Consider the following 22237-nt stretch of genomic DNA (forward strand, 5'->3'; position numbering starts at 1 on the left):
AAAATCCACTATTCGATAAAAACTGTTGGGAAAATTGGAAGACAGTGTGGGACAGACTAGGAATAGATCAACACCTCACACCCTACACCAAGATAAATTCAAAATGGGTGAGTGACTTAAACATAAAGAAGGAAACCATAAGTAAATTGGGTAAACACAGAATAGTATACATGTCAGACCTTTGGGAGGGGAAAGGCTTTAAAACCAAGCAAGACATAGAAAGAATCACAAAATGTAAAATAAATAATTTTGACTACATCAAACTAAAAAGCTTTTGTACAAACAAAACCAATGTAACTAAAATCAGAAGGGAAACAACAAATTGGGAAAAAATCTTCATAGAAACCTCTGACAAAGATTTAATTACTCAAATTTATAAAGAGCTAAATCAATTGTACAAAAAATCAAGCCATTCTCCAATTGATAAATGGGCAAGGGACATGGATAGGCAGTTCTCAGATAAAGAAATCAAAACTATTAACAAGCACATGAAGAAGTGTTCTAAATCTCTTATAATCAGAGAGATGCAAATAAAAACAACTCTGAGGTATCACCTCACACCTAGCAGATTGACTAACATGATAGCAAAGTGAAGAATGAATGCTGGAGGGGATGTGGCAAAGTAGGGACATTAATTCATTGCTGGTGGAGTTGTGAATTGATCCAACCATTCTGGAGGGCAATTTGGAACTATGCCCAAAGGGTAATAAAAGATTGTTTGCCCTTTGATGCAGCCATAGCACTACTGGGCTTGTACCCCAAAGAGATAATGGACAAAAAGACTTGTACAAGAATATTCATAGCTGCGCTCTTTGTGGTGGCCAAAAATTGGAATACGAGGGGATGCCCATCAATTGGGGAATGGCTGAACAAATTGTGGTATATGTTGGTGATGGAATACTATTGTGCTAAAAGGAATAATAAAGTGGAGAAATTCCATGGAGCCCGGAATGACCTCCAGAAAGTGATACAGAGCGAGAGGAGCAGAACCAGGAGAACATTGTACACAGAGACTAATACACTGTGGTATAATCGAACGTAATGGACTTCTCCATTAGTGGCGGTGTAATGTCCCTGAACAATCTGCAGGGATCTAGGAGAAAAAACACTATGAATAAGAAGAGGACAAACTGTGGTAGTAGAAACACCGAGGAAAAGCAACTGCCTGACTACAGCGGTTGAGGGAACATGACTGAGGAGAGACTCTAAATGAACACTCTAATGCAAATATTAACAACATGGCAATGGGTTCGAATCAAGAACACATGTGATACCCAGTGGAATCACGCGTCGGCTACCTGGGGCGGGGGGGGGGGGAGGAAAAGAAAATGATCTTTGTCTTTAATGAATAATGCTTGGAAATAATCAAATAAAATATTATAAAAAAAAAAAAAGAATGAACCACACCAGCAGAGTCAGATATTTTGGTTATGTCTCTCAGAGGTAGTATTTTTTCAGTATCAGTATCTTCCTTGACATTTCCCTCAGCCCCTTTCTTGCTCTTATCTTTGGATTTCTTATCTTTCTCCTTAACTTCTTTGTCCATAAGCCCACCCTGTAGCCTTTTGCCCACTCCCATCCTTAGCCTGTTCTTGCCCTTGCTTTTGGAAAAACTCTTCACACATCTTCTGTACCATCTGCTCAAGGTTAGTGTCCACCACCAGAATCTGAGCTGCCTTTTTTGGTGTAACAAACTTAATGAGGTTCTTGATGTATGTGAAAGTTTGGATTGCAGCCATGGTGAAAACATACACTTGAGTCATAATCTGCCATACCACTGTATCAGTGGTAAATGGTATAGATGTTATAAAAGCTGTAGAGTTTGATATTAAGCCTGTAGGGTCAATAATTACAGTAGTCACTGCACTATACAGGAGGGTATATAGCCAATAGCAGGCAATAGCAGACAACACTATTAATCCCCATATAATTTGCAGCAGCATCTTTCTTTTCTGCACTGTATTTCTCAGCCTGGGTACAGGGTAAGACCTTTCTCAGGGTGCCAATTGTAATAAATGCTCCTATTAAGGTGTTTACGGTATCAGAGAGGTGTTGGAGTGATAATACCAGGAAATAAATTAGAAGAAAGGCTAAGGGTTTGCACTCCTTCCCCCACCCCACTTCCTGTCCCTCTCTCATTTGATCTTAACAGCTCTTCTCAATATGGTAAGTTATTAGAAGTTTCCAAAGGACTGATCTCACACTGTCACTCTTTTCTGAAAGGGGTTTTATTCTTAATTTAGGGGAATTAAGGGAGGTGGGAGAGGGAAGAGGGAAATTAGGGTCTCCCTAATGTCCTATGGAGTTCAATACAGGAAAATAGTTATTTTTGTCATATTCCTTTAAAATTCCATCTCTTGCATATGCTTGCCAAATATCTCTCTGGTGTTATAATCTCTCACACTAGGTACATATCTAATTAAGTATCACTATTAGTTTATTATATAATATATATTTCCGTCCTCATCTCCCTTCAATTTATCCATATTTTCTGTAGCCTTATCTGAAACCATACCTCTGCTTTGAGTTCACCTCAAGCATAATACATTTTTCTCTAGCCCATAATTTTATTTTATTTTTTCAATGTTGAAATAAATTGAATTTATTACATACTTTTTTCCTTTTTTAAAAAGTTTATTTAATTAATTAGTTTAGAATATTTTCCAATGGTTACATGAATCATGTTCTTTCACTCTCCTCTTCCCATAGCCAACACACAATTCCACTGGGTTTTACAAGTGTCATTGATCAAGACCTATTTCCATATTACTAATATTTGCACTAGGGTGATTGTTTAGAGTCTGCATCCCCAATCATATCCCCATTAAACCATGTGATCAAGCAGTTGTTTTTCTTTGGTGTTTCTGCTCCCACAGCTCTTTCTCTGGATGTGGATAGCATTCTTTCTCATAAGTCCTTTAGAATTGTCTTGGATCATTGCATTGCTGCTAGTAGAGAAGGCTATTATATTCGATTGTGCCACAGTGTATCCATCTCTATGTATAATGTTTTCCTGGTTCTGCTCCTTTCACTCTGCATCAGTTCCAGAAGGTTGTTCCAGTTCACATGGAATTCCTCCAGTTCATTATTCATTTTAGCACAATAGTATTCCATCGCCAACATATACCACTATTTGTTCAGCCATTTCCCAATCAAAGAGCATCCCCTCATTTTCCAATTTTTTGCCACCATAAAGAACAATCTAGCCCCTCATTTTAACTTGGTATGAAAACATTATATTTCATGTGTGTTTCTTGCAAACAGCCTATTATCAGATTCTGTTTTCTAATATATTCTACCATCTTCCATATTGTGGATGATTTCATTCTATTCACATCAATAGTTATGATCATTAGTTATGTATTTCCTTCTGTTTTGTCCTTTTGTACATTTCTTCCCCCCCTTTCCTTTTTTTCCATTTCCCTCCTTACAAATAAGAAAGTGGTCAAAGAGATGGCATTTGTTGGTCATCTGTGATCTTATATATAGGGGGGAAAACTCTTTCTTCTCTATTAAAGCTCTTCTCTTCCTCTTAAATTGTCCCTGAATCAAGGGTTTTTTAATCTTTCTTTCATTTTCATCTTCATATTCCTCCTTCCAACATTTAAGCGTTTTACTTATGCCTATTCCTTTATTTACTCTGCCTTCTTCTGAGACCCCTTTTTATATCTCCTTTATTCTTGTCCTCTTATTTCCATTTTTAGCTTATTTATACTAAGATATTTTAAAGTGAATTCATTTATAATTGTGTTCAATCATCTTTTATATGTTTAGAGGAAAATGAGAGTAACTGGATGCTCATTTCTCCCCAACTCTTCCTTCTTGTCTATAGTCTATCTTCTGTATCTCTGTGCAAGTGATTTCTCTTCTCTTTTCTTCTTTTTCTCTGTGGCATAGTCCTCTGTCCTTCCAAATTCTGTTTTTTCCTAAGACTACTAAAACAGAACAAAACAACCAGATGGCTCTTTAAAATATGAAGTTTCTCTGAAAGAGCAACTAGGTGACTCAGTAGATAGAAATGCAAGCCTGGAGATGAAAGGTCCTGGTTCAAATTTAGCTCAGTTGCTTCCTAGCTGTGCAAGTCACTTAACCCTGTTTGCCTCAGTTTCCTCATCTACAAAATGAACTGGAGAAGGAAATGGAAAACCACTCCGATATCTTTGACAAGAAAACTTCAAAGGAGAACACAAAGAAGTGGACATGATTGAAAGCAGCTGAACAACAATAGAAAGTTACATTAGGGTTTTTTTTTGTTGTTTTTTAATCTGGAGAGCTGTCCTCTGAAGGATGAATTGGAGAGGAAAGATACCAGAGGCAGGAAAACAAGGTAGAAGGTTATTGCAATGTCAAAGGAAATAAGTGATGAAAGCCTGAGCTAAAGGTAATGAATGAAGAAACAGCAAGGAGGATAAGGACTTTTTCATGCCTGTGTTTATACTCGTGTACATAGTACGGTCCTTGACATGGTATGTGCTTAATAAACATTTCTCAAATGATTAGTTTTCTCATTTTCCAAGATCTGTATCAAGTTGGACTTTAGGCCAAATTTAGGAGTCCAAAGATCTGGGTCTGTGAAAAGTGATTTCTGTCCCTCTGGGTTCAAGATGAGAGGGTACTCTTTTTATGAACTCATAGCTTCTTGTCAAACAATGGATGTGGATACCAGATCAAATTTAGAAATTCAGGGTCAGCAATGAAAAATGGAACCCCTGGGGCATTTATTATATCTATATATTTCCCTACAATACAATGTAAACAATAAAGTATATGTGTCTATAGGAAATGCCAGGGTGTAATATTTAGCAAGAGATCTCTTCTACTTTTAGTAACTGCTTATAAAATAGATCTCTAAGCAAGATGGATCATCATTTTGCTTTCCTTATAGTTTCTATTTAGACTAATTTAACAGAAAACAAAATTCACTTTAATTTAGTTGAAGAATACAATGTAATTTTAGGAAGAAATAAGAAACCCTATGGAATGAAAGGAAAACAAATAGGCAAGAAGACCAAGCAAAAGAATGAAGAAATATAGAATCAGAGGTGAGAGGAAAAATCAAGAGAAGTGGTCTGAAGCATAATGGATCCAAAAATAGAATCTTATAAGTAGAAGAGAATTCAGATACCATCTGACTGAGGCACAGTAAGTGCTAATAGCTATAAAGTTGTACCTAACCCACCTAGGGTTGCTAGGTGATAGAGTGGATTAAGCTCAAGGCCTGGAGTCAGGAAGAGCTGAGTTCAAATGTGACCTCAGACACTTTCCAGCTGTGTGTCTCTAGGCAAATCACTTAACCATGTTTGCCTCAATTTCCTAATCAATAAAATGAGCTAGAGATAAAAAATGGAAAACTATTCCAGTATCTTTGCCAAGAAAACTCTAAGTGGAGTCACCAAGAATTAGATATGACTGAAATGACTGAACAACAAAAAACTCAACTGTAGGTGGCCAAGAAATACCCATTAAAAAAACACACTCAATGAGTAGTCATCTGACCATCCCTTGAAGAACACTAGTGAGGCAGTCGCTTCTGCTTTTGAATAATGTGCTCTCTTGTTCTCTCTCTCTCTCTCTCTCTTTCTTTCTCTCTCTCTCTCTCTCTCTCTCTCTCATTTAATAGATAAGGAAAATGAGACTCAGTAAAGTGACTTCACTCAACATTTAGAATATTCTTTTAAAAAAACAAAACTATATCAGTCCTGATAATCAACGCCTATTTTTCTTCAGATTTAAACATCTAATTAAACAACATAACATATATTTTAAGACATCTAGTAGTTTGTCAATATTTAATGAAAGCCATAGGGTCTTATAACTTAGTGCAAAACCTTTTTCTGGAACAGATATTTGATTTCATTAGTATACAGAATGCCAATTGGTGTAGAGAGTATCTCCCAGATTTTTGCAAATATTAAATGAGATTAAATTGGTGAAGCACTTAGCATAATACCCAGAAAATAGCAGGGTCACAGATCAATCCTATTACTTAGTCATGTTATAAGAGTATAATATAGATTATTGGTATTGGTATTGATGTTATAAGGGTATAATATAGATTATTGGTATTGATATAGGCATTTCCAATACCTGTGTCCTGAGTGGACAGGCTGTTGTTTTGACTGTTGAAAAAGATGGCTTTTATAAATAGTACCTAAAGAATTCCAGCTCAAGCCAGTTATATAAAAATATATTTATTGTAGGTATAAAAATTTTAGAGGAAGGAATAGTAAAAGGAAAACAGATAGAAAGTATTATGTAGGTCCCTATGCTAATAAATCTTAACTATCACCACCCAATCAATCTGGTTTGCAAGGACCTTCTTCTCCTCCGACAGAGTCAAAGCTATCCTCTCTTCCTATTTATTTAAAACCCCCAAATCCTTATCTAACTATCCTAATCTAAATTATAAACTTATAAACAAGAAGAATAAGTCAGGTTTCTCTTTCCTGCTGTTCAGATGTGATTTCCAGCTGGTCAGAAATTCCACTGTCTTCTCAACTTTAACAGGTCAGACTTTACTGTCACCTATTGGAGCAGATACAGGCACTTAAACCAACAATCTCTTCTCTGGCCTAAGATGGTTTATTCTCAGAATGCAAATTCACCAAGATTTTCCAAACTTGTAGAATGGCTCTTTGGATTACCTTCCTTGTTCAGGTCAGCCCAAAGAGAGAACTGTTAGCTCAACTGCCTTTCTCAAAGGTCCTTGAGAAAATTCTCTCCCATAAATCATTCCTAAGATTCCATTCAGATTTAAAGAAACCCAATGTATTAATTAGTCTCACTTATGTATCTATCTATAAATTATGCTACTCAACTGTATTTCCTAATAAACTCTTAATTAATGAATGAATATTTCTCTACAGTTGGCTCTCATTACTCAAGATTTGTGAATTCCTGCTTCTGAAATTCTGAAACACAAGGTCATCCCACACTGAGCTCTCATGGCTTATCCCTTTTAAAACTGCCTACTTCCTTGCTCCTGTACTCACATCTCTTCTTTCTTATTTTTTAGCTTTCCTGTCTCTGGTTTTCCCTGTTTTCAACCTAAAAATTATTTTTCCAAAGGTGAGAGGGGTTAGTCTTGACAGTTAAGACCGTTCATTGTCTGTGCCTTGGTCTAGTTCATCATCAAAGTCTCTTTGCCAGAGAGCCAAGTTACAGTTTCAAAGGAGGATTTGGGGTTAATCAGATTTTACATAGAATAGAAAATGGTGGGGGGGGAGGGGTTAAGTTTAAAAAAAAAAACTTCAAAAAGACATTTTAAAAAAACAACCTTGCCTTCTTTCATATATTCAATAAGTAGTAGTTCCAAGGCAGAAAAGCAGCAAATGCTAGGCAATTGGGGTTAAGTAACATGCCCAAGGTCAAAATAGAGAGGAAGTGTCTGAGAGTCAGATTCGAACTCCCTTCTCCAGGCCTAGCTCTCTATTCACTAAGCCACCTAGCTGTCCTAAATAAGGCATTTTTCAAGGACTATTTCATTTTTTTGAAGGTACTTCCATCAGAGGGAAATTTGGTGTTTTCTTTCTACCTACAATATTAATACCCTCAGGGAAAAGAAAAATCATGATGTGATATCTTATGTGGATTATTGAATCATCTATTAATGAATCTGTGGATACCATGCTAGGATAAACTTCAGAACTCATCTATTTCAAACAAATACTTAGAGCCTTTTTAGCTTGGTAGGACTTGCCAGAATTAGTCATCAATATTCATAATCCACTTACCATTGTGATACATTAGAGTGGAACTTTGATCAAGGATTGCCACAATTTCCCAAACAGAAAATTAAAAGTGAGAGAAAGAGATCCTTCTCCTTGGTCCTACATGCCATGTGCCACATGCCCTGTATGCCATTTTGAGTTTTAGGTGCCACAGAATTAAAGGAAATTTCGAAGTCAACACTCTTTTTTTCCACCCCTAAATACTATCACAACTATCACAAGATTAGCACACATATAAGATTTAAATAAACATAAGGAATTGCCCTTTAGAAACTAAGTCAGAGTCAACAGGTATAGAATAGACTATGGTTACTCTCTGGGGAGATAGGAAGAAGGATGATGACCTGGCAACTAAATTCTCTATCCTGATTACTTTGGGATAATGGGAAACAATAGCTTTGGGTCCTTTTAGAAATAATGTTCTAAGGGAATCCTGACTTCATTCTGCAGTAAAATGATAAGAAAAAACCCCATATTGATGGTGTCACTTATACTATTATTTTGCCAGGGAATCAGTAATTACAGATTGAGATTTTTTTAAAATGTCTTTTGGAGCTGCTAAAGATAGAAGTGAAGGCAATGGTAGTGATTTCTGTCCCTGTTCAATTCACAAAGACACCCCAGAAATTTATATTAGGGAAGTGCAAAGTCCACTTTCCTTGCTCCTCAACATCATGAAGTCCCAATATGGGAGCTATAAGAACAAAATTCTTCTCTTTACAAGAGTCATACTGCTCAAATAATGCTCCTTCACTTAATATATTAATATATCTTCCTAGATTGTTGTTGTTCAGTTATTTCATTTGCGTCTTGCTCTTCATAACTACTTGGGATTTTCCTGGCAAAAATATTGTAGTAGTTTGCCATTTCCTTCTCCAGGTCATTTTACAGATGAGGTAACTGAAGCAAACAGGGTTACATGACTTGCCCAGGGTCACACAGATAGTAAGTATCTGAGGCCAGATTTTTGAATCCAGGAAGATGAGTCTTCTTGACTTCAGACTTAGCATCCTATCCACTATGCCACCTAGCTGCCCCTTTTTAAGATTAGAGAAATTTATTAGGAAAATTAATTTTCCCACATTAAGGATGCTTATTCCTTATACATCCTGATTTTTAAGCTTTTAAAAGACAGGATCTCTGAACTCTGAACTGTAGATTACATGTAATACAACACTTGAAGCTGGCACTGAACAAGAACTTTAAGTAAACTGTAAGTAAAAAGTCAGATTCTGGGTTTATGTTTCCTAGGAAATCTTCCTCCTCTGTTCAGAAGATCATCAAAGACCAAAGAATTTTAGAATTCTTTATCTTCAACCTACTAGGGAGGCAAGCCAGTTTGATTGAAAGACATGTAATGTCTTCTGACACCAGGGAGCATTTCCTCCAAATACAATTTAAGTTCCTTACATTTAACTACCCTAAATTTTATATATTTGGGTCTGGATAGATAGGTGCATACATACAAACACACATACATACATAATGAGTTCTTGACTATTTGTTAGACAATGCATTTCAAGGTGGGGTACAAATCCAAGCATGGCAGCAAGCCTCTGCCTTCAAGGAGTCTAGATTTTATTGGGGGTAACTAAAAAAGGGAAACAGAGGACTATGAGTGGTGATGGCATGGTTTGGAGCTAATAGCCAGGTAGTGAGGTGGGGGTTCAGTTCTAGGCCAGAAATGATGAAACCTCACTCTTCAGAGCCAAGAGTTGTTGGACTCTGAACATAGAATCTAAGTTTCTAGTGGGAAAGAAGTGAAATTAAAGGCCAGAGTCCAGTCAAAGAATCATAGTCTGGAGGTGGTCATAGGAGAAATGGTAAGCTACAAACCCTGAACAATGTGTAAACTCTTTCATAGACAGAGATTATGAGTCAAAGGCAAAGGCATTTGATGCATAAAAAGTGGCAACAAAATCTTCATAAACCTAGGCCCTTTTGCCATTTGATTGTTTTTATTCATGTCTGAGTCTTTCTGATCCCATCTGGAGTGGCTTGCCATTTCTTTCTCCACCTCATTTTACAGATGAGGAAACTGAGGCAAACAGGGTTAAGTGACTAAATGTGCCTGAGGCTAGAGTTGAATTCAAGGACATTAGTCTTTTTCATTTTTTTAATTTGGTCATTTCCAAACATTATTCATTGGAAACAAAGATCATTTTGTTTTCTTCCCTCCCCTCCCTCCCACCACCTCTCCCATAGCCCCCGTGTAATTCCACTGGGTATCACATGTGTTCTTGATTCAAACCCATTTCCATGTTGTTGGTATCTGCATTAGAGTGTTCATTTAGAGTCTCTCCTCAGTCATATCCCCTCCACCCCTGTAGTCAAGCAGTTGCTTTTCATCGGTATTTTTACTCCCACAGTTTATCCTCTGCTTGTGGATAGTGTTTTTTAGATCCCTGCAGATTGTTCAGGGACATTGCATTGACACCAATGGAGAAGTCCATCACCTTCGATTGTACCACAGTGTGTCAGTCTCTGTGTACAATGTTTTCCTGGTTCTGCTCCTCTCGCTCTGCATCACTTCCTGGAGGTTGTTCCAGTCTCCATGGAATTCCTCCACTTTATTACTCCTTTTAGCACAATAGTATTCCATCACCAACATATACCACAATTTGTTCAGCCATTCCCCAATTAAAGGGCATCCCCTCGTTTTCCAATTTTTGGCCACCACAAAGAGCGCAGCTATGAATATTCTTGTACAAGTCTTTTTCCTTATTATCTCTTTGGGGTACAAGCCCAGCAGTGCTATGACTGGATCAAAGGGCAGACATTCTTTTATCTCCCTTTGGGCATAGTTCCAAATTGCCCTCCAGAATGGTTGGATTAATTCACAACTCCACCAGCAATGAATTAGTGTCCCTACTTTGCCACATCCTCTCCAGCATTCATTACTTTCCATAGCTGTCATGTTAGCCAATCTGCTAGGTGTGAGGTGATACCTCAGAGTTGTTTTGATTTGCATCTCTCTGATTATAAGAGATGTAGAACACTTTTTCATGTGCTTATTAATAGTTTTGATTTCTTTGGCTGAGAACTGCCTGTTTATGGCCCTTGCCCATTTATCAATTGGAGAATGGCTTGATTTTTTGTACAATTGATTTAGCTCTTTGTAAATTTGAGTAATTAAACCTTTGTCAGAGGTTTTTATGAAGATTGTTTCCCAGACATTAGTCTTTCTGATTCCAGGCCCAATGCTATATTCACTGTCCCAAACTAGGTACCCAACCTAAGACCTCCTCTCCTACAAATGCACAGACCTTCAATAGGAAAAGTAAACCCAAATGGGGAATACATATGGTCAAAGGGTGTTTAAAGAAATAGATATGTAAGGGACATGTGGTCAGGGTACACTTTGGGAGACACAGCTCCCACATTTCTGATACTACAGGGACTCAATTGACTTCTAGTTATCACTCTGATTCCACTGAAGCTGCTTATCTATTTTGGATTTTGATAGGTACTATCTTTTGAAGGCTTAGAGTTTTCTTCTTTCAGTTCTGCTTTCAGACAAAATCTTTGACTATAGTGCTAGCTATTCCTTATAAAAATCTCAAGTCAGTTTTGCTTTCTTTCTTTAGTTAAAAAGCCAGCCGTTGATTTGGTCATAGAATCAGCAACAGCCCTTAATCAGGGTAGTAATGGAGTCTTCTTGGCTTTTTATTTTCTAATGGAGTGGCCCATCTCTTTCTTTCCACAGTTTTTATAAGAAGCACTTCATTTCTAGGGAGAGATTCTTTGCTATAGGAGCGAAACTTCTTAAGTCACAAAACAAAGGTCCTCCCAACTAAATTAATCTTTTCTCAGACTTCCTCACGGGCATAATCTTTTTTTGTATTTAACTTCCTCATCCAGGGTCTTGGGTCAATCTGCCAGAAATATTTCCTTCATTAGGGTGCTCATTCCCTTTGCCTCTTGATTTTAATATTCTTAGCCAACCCTGCCACCATTTATTACCCTTATGTAATGGAGTGAGTGGCCAATGAGGGCTTAGTCCTTAAAGCATGTGCAAATACTACCTATTTGGCACTAACCCACTAATGTGATACTAATGTGGACACTTAGTGAGTCTGCTTCAAGGAATACATAATAGAGCCCTTCACCCCCATGCCCATCATCATACTTTAGGAAATGTGTAGGTATTTTTTGACTATTTCCTATGGTGTATAAAAAGCTTTTTTGTTGGCTGCTGAGGCAATCCTGACATCTGAACTGACAATCGTTTCTCTTTCCTGGTGACAAATACCATAAAAAACATTTCTATTTCTTTTTATTAATCTTTATTATTTAGAGGTCAGGGCCATTTCTCTTGACTAGGAGATTATTTGACAGAGTGAAATCTGTTATACTCCTGAGATAAGAGGCCAGTAGGGAGTTAGAGCTTTTCAAATTAATTTAACTTACTTTATTCATTTATTTGTTTGTTTGTTTATAGAAGGATTCTCCTGGCTCTAACTCTATCATTATTTCTGTGACATGTAAATCTCTTCTTTTAATTTGTAATTTCTGAACCTTGAAATTTAACTTTAATATGTAAGTCTGAGTATTCTGAGAGGATGTTTGTATGAGATTCTAATTCTGTTTTATTAGGCCTGTATAACTTTCATGTCCTAAGAGGATATACATTAGGATATACATGTCAAAAATTATTTCTCTCTCTGACATAATTTTAGTCTATAAAAGCCATGCCAGATAATTTTAAAATTATTAGACTATATGAAAGCCATGATCAAAACAAAGAGCCCAGTCATCAAATTTCAAGAAATTGTCAAGGAAAACTGCCCTGATACCTTAAATCCAGAGGGTAAAATAGAAAGTGAAAGAATCAACCAAGCACTTCCTTAAGGACATCCCAAAATGAAAAGTCCCAGGAATATTATAGTCAAATTCCAGTGTTTCCAAGTTGAAGAGAAAATTCTTCAAGCACCCAGAAAGAAACAATGTAAGTATTGTAGAGACACAATCAGGATCATACAAGGTTTAACAGCTTCCAAGTTAAAGGAATGGAAGGATTAGAATATAATATTTTGGAAGGAAAGGGTGATGGGATTACAAGTAACAATAGCCTGCCCTAACAGAAGAAAATGGGGAAAAGGGGAAATGCACAGTAAATAATTATAACCATGAATGTGAATGGGATGCACATCTATAAAATGAGATAAATTTACCTATGAAATGGAGAAGCAAAATAGATTAAAAACCAGAATTTGAAGCAGAGAGTTAAAATAAAGCACTTGAGCAGAATCTAATATGGTTTCACTAAACTAAAAGGCAAGAGTGGCAATCATAATCTCAGACAAAAAATAACTAAATAGACTTTATTTAAAGGGATAATCAGAGAGACTACATTTTACTAAAAGATACAAAAGACAATGAAGTGAAAGCAAAAAAAAAACTTTATAGATATTTCTCTGATAAAGGCCTCACTTCTCAGATCTATAAAAGTAAGAGCTATTTCCCAATTGATAATTATTCAAAGGACATAAAGAGGCAGCTTTCAGAAGAAATCAGAACTATTTATAATCATAAGAAAAATGCTCTAGATCACTAATGATTGGAGAAATGTGAATCAAAAGAACTCTGAGATATTAGTTCACATCAATTAGATTGACTAAAATGATAAAAGGGCAAAATGGCAAATGTTGGAGGAGATGTGGGAAAATGGGGACATTAATACACATGTCGGTGGACCTGTGAACTAAACCAGTCATTCTAGGTAGCAATCTGAAACTATGCCCAAAGAGCTATAAAACTACACATACATGTTGTTCCAGCAATATAACACTATTGGGTTTATTTCCTAAGGTGGTCAGGGGAAAAGGGATGAAAACATATATATTCTAAAATATTTAGAGCACCTTTCTTTGTGGGGGCAAAGAGCTGAAAATTGAGGAGATGCCCATCAATTGGGGGATGGCTAAATGTTGTTTAGTTGTATGGCATATGATTGTAATGAAATACTACTGTACCATAAAAAATGACAAGCAAGATAATTTTAGAAAAACATGGAAAGACCTCCATGAAAGTATGTAAAGTGAAATGAGCAGAATCAAGAGAGCAAAATATACAGCAACAGAAAAATAGTTTGAAGAATGATTTGCATATGCCTACCTCAAGAGTAAGAACTGATAAATAGAAATAAATAAGACATATGAGTCTATGATGAGAGAGAGTCAGAAGAGAAGTGAAGTGAGAAGTCCAAGAGTGTCCAGACCTCCTTCTGGCCAACTGTTTTCTCTTTTTGAATCCTCTTTAGAATTCCATGGAATCTTCCCCTGCTGGCCCATGATAGCTCCATCTGCTTCTCTTGGATCCATCTTCATTACCTTTCATATCTTCTTTGCTTTTTGTCATTCTTCTTTGATTACAAATCCCCCATTTTCTGTTGTCCAAACAAAATGCCAACCCACTTTTGTTTGCCTATTATGTATACTCACCTATATTATAATGCTAATTTATTCTAATTGTCTATTCTATGAGAAACTACCTTTCTAAATATGCTACCACCTTTGGGGGTAAAAAATCTTAATCTATCTTTATTATTCTAATCTATCTAACTCCTAATCTAAGATTTGGGATTGTAGGAAAATGGGAGAGGTAATGAAAAAGTAAATTCAATACAGAAAGATGTTTTTGAACACAAAATAACCAATTCAACAATTAAAACAGTTTTGCAACAAAGTAAACTTTCTTATCTCAATGAACTATAACATATTCTAAGTAAGAGCTTTTATAAACACTATCAATTCCTAAGGTAACCATGTTTCTTAACTTATCATAGATATAATATCAATCTGTCCCTGCTCTACCTTGAGTCTCAACTTCCCTAACTACACTTACTCTGTGTTAGATATTAGTAAATTTTAGTACACTAAAATATTTTATTAGTAGGCTAAGTCTGTGAATTTTAAAAGTCTCCATCTTGGTCTAGCACCCAAAAATTGTGCACACCCACACTACACGGGCATGTGCTAATCAATGACAAATCAGAAATAACTAACTGCCCATCTGGGCTGTCCTAAGCCAAGCTAGAGCCAACCATTGGCATTTGTGAGACACAGGAAGTGAGGTAGGGAACAGCCTCTGGAATTCGCTCACTTCCTGTGGAGAGAGCAAGACGGGAGTTGGTGTTAGGAGCTTGGACAGGGAGGACGCCCGCAGACAGCTTTCCTTCAGAGCGGTCACGTGAGTTAAGGACTGATTCTTTCCACCTTGGCCCTTTGGGCCTAAACTCCCTCTGCCTTGGTCAGAGGTTGAGTAGCCCCTTTCCCTTTTCTCTTCTCTCCTTCTCTCCCTCTCCTTTCCCTACTCCCAGTGTGATTAAACCTCCATAAACTTCATTCTGACTTGAGTGCTTCATTTTAGGAATTTCATAAGTAAATTCCTTGGCGGCCATTGTTCAATATTACATAAATCCTGTAGCCACAATTTTAACCATTACAGTTTTTTATAACCTCTCCCAGAAGCCTAAAATTTCTACCATTACAAGTCATTAGTATTTTTACAAATGTACATTGTTCTTTCTGTACAAACTTTACATATGTATATTATGTTACATTTGCATATTAGTTCTGTTCAGAAGTCATTCAGACAAGAATTGTTGTATAGTTTCCTGTCTGCCTAAGTCCTGCAGAAGCTCAATTAATGTCAGTATGAATTATGTGTGTGCATTATTTATGAGTTGTTACATATTTACCCCATCCATGAGTCTAACTTCATGTTATGCTTATGCATGTACCTATATGTGAAGTTGACATGTATGATGAAATCTTATGTGATCCCCTCATCATCAGTCCTAGATTTCAAAATTCTTTTGGTGTCCTCAGTGTTGATTGTATGACAGGTCTTGAGCCTTCTCTGTACTGAGTCACATGTTGCCTGTCATCTCTCCTTGATTGAAGTCCTGTGTTCTCTGCTTATTTTACCATATTGGATCATGCATGTGTGTAATATTACAATATGCATGTATGTAAGATTAACTTTTCTTCATGAGTGCATATGCATGGAAGTAAGTATGAATTCTTCATGCATGCATGTCAGTCTTCTTTGGTTTAATTCTTCATTAGTGGATGTATACTTTTCACGTTGTGAAATCTTCATATGTAGGTATATGTAATCTGTTTTACTAATTAGATTTTAAACATGTCCTATAAATTTGAAAATTACTATTGACTTTTATAATTTGATGTCTAGTTTTATAGGGTTTTGATTTCATGGAGATTTGGTTTCATGGAGATATGAATATTGGCAAATTTTTATGATCTTTGAATCTTATTGGAGATAGAAATTTTCTTTTCTCTTTGATTTATACTTGTTGGTATAGATAGAAATAATTCACAATGTAGTGTGGTCTGGCAGAGATGTGTTTTTCTTGTTAATTAATCTTGTTTCATTATTAGCAGAGATCTGTTCTTATCTGGAGTTATTTTCTTGATACCTAGGAATATTTCATTGTTATTTTTTACTTTAGTACAGATGCATTTCCCCCTGTATCACTGGGTTCTGTGTATACTGTTTTCCTCACTTTACTCCATACATACAGTTCTGGTGTTTCAGATTTCAATGAACCATTAGTCATGATGTTCATCTGCACTGAACTTTCATCATCTGCTGACTGTATGGTTGGACCAATTAAAATTTCTTGGTTTAATTCATTTCCTGACTGATCTTTAGTAACACTTAGATCTGTAATGTCTTTCTCTGTCTTAGAGCATGAATCTAACCCATAGCTAGCTGTCTGTTCATATTCTTTGACTTGTTCAGACCTCCCCACTGCATACAGAATCTTGGCTTCATGGAAGCTTTGTGAACCCTGGGTGTGAATCTTAAAATTTCTCAGACTTGTGAATCTTAAAAATTCTCAGACTCTGCCTTAAAACATTTGGTTAGGACCATTTTTCATTTTAAAACAATGAAGGGATTTTGGTCAGGAAGGTGGGAACTCTAACATTGCTCCACCCATACTTAGGCATACTTTAGGGGAAGATAAAGTTGTAAACTCCTTACTGAACAATGAAAAGTACTTAACCCATACTTAAAGTAAAGCTAAACCCCTTAAGCTATATCTTTATCATATTTAAATTCTTAATTTCATCAATTTCCTTCTGCTTTAAAGATGCCTGTGTATGATGTAACTTTTGTTTTAATTCCTCTTTTTCCCCGTTCTTGCTCCCTCTGATGATCAAATAGATATGTAGCAATGTCCCTCAACTCTGTAATTGAGATAGTATCATATTTAGGGAAAAAGTTCCTAAAAAAATCCTTAACTGCATATTGCATCCCCATAGAAACTATCTCCTTATGTGTGCTACAGATTCTTGTGAATCATGATTTATGCCCAGGATAGAACCAATGCTCTTAGATCATCTATCAGTATATGTAGCCAGGTATTCATCTTTGTCTTGAGTCATTTTATCAAATTTGCTCAATGCATTAGGCTTGGAACAAAAAGATTCAATAGCTTGCAGAAGGTCTCTGCATTTCCTCAGGTAGGTAAAGCTTGCTAGGCTAACAAAATCAAGTCCTCTCTCTCATTTGCCTTGGGCAAATCTGTCAAAGAAGCATCCTGCCTAGTCTTCTCTACAAATTGCTGGTGTTCATGGGGGCTAAATACTTCAGATAATATAAGATCTGTGTCATCAAAATCAGGCTCAAAGATTTTAAAGGCTTATTTCAGTCCTTTTAGACATTTGTAGGGCTTGTATAAAAATTTCAGAAACCAAAATTTCAAAGAGTCCAGGTCCTGGGTGGAAAAGGATTTATGGACTTTTGAATGTAGTACTCCAGCCGTGTCCATGATTTTTGTCTATGTCTCTGAGAGGTAAGATTTTATGAGCCTCTGTAACCTCATCTGCATCATATTTGTCTTTTTTTCTCTGCCTTAGTAGTAACTTTGTCTTTAGCCCTCATCTCATCATCTTTGTTTGTGTCTTTCTTTATACCTTTTCCCTTAGACACTGCATCTTCCACTATTTCTGCCTGTATTTCAGTCCCTTCCTTATTGGTCTCTTTTTCCTTGCTTGTCAAATATTCAGAGCATAGTCTTTGAATTTGTTCCAATTTGTCATACAGAACTAATATTTGAGCTGTTTTCCTGGGTGTTATCAGTCTCAAAACATTTCTCAAATAGGATAGGGTCTGATTCATGGCCATTAGGATAACATAGATTTGTGTAACCACTTGCCACATTACAGCATTGGAAAATGGTATTATGGTTACAAACGACGTTGAATTAGCTATATAGTTCATAGTGTCCCACACAACTCCAGTCACTGTATTATATACTATACAGTATAGCCAATACATTGCTATGACAGCAATTATAGATGCCCAGAATAACAATTGAAGCATCATATTGTCTCTAGATGTTTACTTCAAGCACACTTCTATTTAATCTTTTTCAATAACCTAGGGTGGATTCAGATTTTCTAGAGGTGCCAACTTCTATTGGTGGGATTGAGAAACCAGTCCTTCTCAATACTAGGAAATAGGAAACTAGCTGTTGGAGGGGCTGGTTAGAGTGCAGCACTTCCTCTTTCTCCACCAGAGCCAGGAGTCTGGACCTGACCCTGAGTGAGTCAAAACCCCTCACAACTCTGATTCTAGATGACTTTAAAATCTTCCCACCTATTAAAAATTTCAAAGACAGTCTTGGTATACTAATTAGCTAATTTATTTCTATGGCAAAGAGATAAAAGGGGGAAAGGGTAGGACAGAGAGATTGGTAGGCCCTAACCCTATATTTCCTATATCTATATTTGATGAGAGATCAAATGTCTTTTCAAGAAAGAAATGATGGTATAAGATGATCTTCAGACAAAGCAGTAACACTTTCTTCAGCACAAGCCAGGTAGGAAAAGGTCATGGAAATCCAACTCTGCTCACTAGCTCAGGACTGAGTCTTTGGTGAGAGAGAGTCAGAAGAGAAGAGAGAAGTCAAAGAGTGCCCAGACCTCCTTCTGGTCAACAGTTTTTCCTTCTGAACCCTCTTTAGAATTCCATGGAATTCTTCCCCTGCTGGCTCATGATGGTTCCATCTGCTCTCTTGGATCCATTTTCATTACCTTTCATATCTTCTTTGCCTTTTGTCATTCTTCCTTGATTACAATGTCTTTTTGTCAAATGATGCCTTCTCTAGTCTGGTGAGAAGTAGGAGGGTGGGAGATACCTGTAAGTTTTAATGTAACAAACAAATGAATAATTTTTAATGCTCTAAATCATTATTGATTAGAGAAAGGTATCTCCCTTATTATTTTGTAAATCACAATAGCCAATGATGGCTTCAGAAAAACATGGCAGTGTTGTAGTGATGATCATCCATGAAAAACTTTACTCCTCTGATCAATACCATGATCCAAAACAATTTCAAAGGACTCAATATTAAAAAAGGCTATCCATCTTCCGGGGGAGGAGGAAGGAACACTGATGAAATCTGAATGTATATTAAGGAATAATATTCTCATTTTCTTTTTCTTTCTTTTCTAAAATATGGTTAATATAGAAAAATATTTTGTCTGATTTCATATGTATAATTGATATCATATTGATTGCCTTCTCAATGGGTATAGGAGAGCATAGCAACAAGAAAGAGAATTTAGAACACAAAATTTAAAAAGAAAAGAATATCAAATAAATATATGATGCTTTTTTAAAAAGCTATCCCAGAACCCTACCCATCATTCAGAGTTATTTTTCTGGGCTTTGAACCTATGTTTAAGAAAACTAAAACCAAGGGATTAACATCTGGATTTTCTTCATTATTTCTGCATAGTTATTTGGCTGTGTTATCTATCACATAAATTCATTAGGAATATTTTCCCCATAACACAAACAATGCAAAAATCTGCCATGAGCTTCCAAATTGGGGAGATGCCTTGAATGAGGGAGTTTATTACTTCATAATAAAATTCCATATGTAAAGTATACCAATGTAAAGGATATAACCTATTTACAGGTATCATAGACAATTTGGCTGATATGGTATTTTATAAACCAAGTCTTGGTGAACTGAATTTCAAGTGTCCAGAGGTAAATAAACAGCTTTTATTCTCCAAGTCTTTTAGATGATTCTAAGTGTCATCTCATAGCACTCCGTTGCTGAAGTAGCTACTAACTAGTATTACCAGGTTCAGAATTATCTATCTGGCTTCCAAGACCCTTTTCCAAAAGGGTTCGAAAAAAGAATGATTTCCTCATCCTAGCTAAACAACCTTTTTTTTTAAGCTCACTGCTTTCTAACTCAAAAGCACCCTTAAGACAGGAATTTTTTTTTACTGTACTAACACAATAATTGTTCCCCCTTCTATGTACCCCGCTGTTCCTTTCCACTCATCTTTACTTTCAGTATTCTCAAGATATCATGGTACAAGGGAAAGAATATTGGACCGAGAGTTTAGGAAAGGCTAGGTTCTTTTGTTGGCCCACCTCAAATTGGCTGTGTAGCAAAGTGTTTTACCACTCCCTTTCAATTTCCTCATCCAGAGTAAAAGAATATGAGGGATAATCAGCTAGCTCAAAAGAAAGTCCTTTTGTAACTCTAATATTCATTGACTTTATTCCTTGGCTCAATTCCTTTGGCCCCTATAAAGCTATCCTACTGTAGCCCTTATGTATCCACATCATCTTCTGAGTTACTACAAGTACAGTATTATACAATTAAACATGGATTGTAATTTACATTTTCTTATATTTGTTCTCTGTTTCATGTGTGATAACCTAATAAGCTCCATTAGGGCAGGAACTGTCTTCTCTTTGTATAAATGCCCAACATACATTAGGTACTCAATATATACTTTGACCAAATATTTAGTTATGACCTTTTTTAGATAAATGTTTTTTTTTCAAATAATATTTCTCTTTAGATATGTATGTGTATGTATTATGCTATGGTAATTGCAAAATTTCAAAGACGGCCCAAATTGAATTCCTAATGCCTGCATGTTTATTTTTGCATTATCAATTTCAGGAGAGTGGGTAGATGACGAAAGGCATGGCTATGGAGTTTATCATTACCGAAATAATGATACATATTCAGGAGAATGGTTTGCTGGCAACAGGTTTGGTTTTTGTTTGTTTGTCACTGTTTCTTCAGTCTTATATTTTTATTCAGTCAAACAGAAGACTGATGTTCTCTTTAGATTGTTATATTCATTGAAAAAGAAAATTCATAACAATAAAATCTCCAACTCTTTCAAACTCTTACATGATTTGGAAAGAAAGCATCCTAGAAAAAATCTTAAGCACTTTGTACAGAGCTTGGCATGTATTAAGTGCTTTAAGAATGCTTTTTCATTCATTCATTGCCATGGTGATATCTCCAACCCATATATTTATACAAGCTATTTGTCCTCACCTGTGGCAGAGCCTTCTGATCTTGTAGTGCTCTTTTCAGTCTCAGTCACACGCATTGACCCTGACATAGTGATATCATTATGGTCCTCTTTAAGTGCAAAGGACAACAACCAACCAACCATGGTGAACAGGGGTGGAAGGAGAAAGAAGTTTCTACCTCTTGATGCAACTCTGAGAAGCTCAAGTGAAAGAACAAAGAAAGGAACCTTAAACATCTTCTAGATCTAGTTTATTGCATAACTGGCTTTCTTCTTTACTGACTATGCACTCCATTTGTTATCATGGTCAGGTCCTCTACTTTTAAAACTTTTAAGTCCTTCTCATCCACCCACATCAGTGAGTGGGCAAAGAAAGGATCCTGGAACAGGCACCTTCTCTCTGTCAGTCATTTTTTAATAGTATTTCCCCTTGAGCTGAGAATGAGCAATGTTGTAAAAATCACCTCTATAAGGTGGTGCCTCTTAGAACCAAGGGTGAGGAGTCTTTCAGGTATAATTCTGTTGTTGGTATTGTTATTCCATCATTTCAGATATTTGTGACTCCATTAGAAGTATTCTTGGAAAAGATACTGGAATGGTTTGCCATTTTCTTCTCCAGCTCATTTTATAGATGAGGAACACAGGCAAATAAGGTTAAGCTACTTCCCCAGGGTCACACAGTAAGTGTCTGAGGTCAGATTTGAACTCAGGAAGATGAGTCTTCCTGACTCCAGGCCTAACACTCTTTCTTCTGTGCCACCTAGTTGCTCTACTGCCTTCTAATGAATCTGAGGCTTTGAGTAATATATGAAAAAGGTAGCAGAGATAATGATGATTCTCTGTGGGCATAGACTGTCTTACTATCTTATCCCAAGTCGTTAATTTGCTTAGCCCAACAAGAGAATCTTAGCACTTAGAAAAACTGGGAAACCTTGAACCCCAGACCTGTTTGGTTATTACTGGGTAAATTATTGGGCAAAATCATAGCTGAAGATTGGGGAAATGGTTACTATAAGTTGAGGTGAGGTCTCTTAATGAAGAGTTGGTGGGTAGCAGAAAGTAATTCCATATTATCTTCAGTTTCTTTATCTTGCCCCTGCCACTATTTGTATTGCACACCCCTACCCTGTCTAAAACCTTCCTTAATGCTGAAATGCCAAGGATAGTCTAACT

The 22237-nt window shown here is 36.4% G+C and overlaps 1 protein-coding gene across 1 annotated transcript in view; it reads left to right on the forward strand.

Moving 5' to 3' along the window:
• LOC100012142 (radial spoke head 1 homolog) overlaps positions 1–22237 on the forward strand; it is a 71557-nt gene that overhangs the window by 24519 nt on the left and 24801 nt on the right. The window contains exon 4 of the mRNA XM_007501050.3: positions 20701–20791. Coding sequence (XP_007501112.2) covers positions 20701–20791 — 91 coding nt within the window. The remainder of the gene's footprint in view (positions 1–20700; positions 20792–22237) is intronic.

The sequence above is a fragment of the Monodelphis domestica genome, chromosome 8, assembly GCF_027887165.1.
Source record: "Monodelphis domestica isolate mMonDom1 chromosome 8, mMonDom1.pri, whole genome shotgun sequence".
NCBI classification, from domain to species: Eukaryota; Metazoa; Chordata; class Mammalia; order Didelphimorphia; family Didelphidae; genus Monodelphis; species Monodelphis domestica.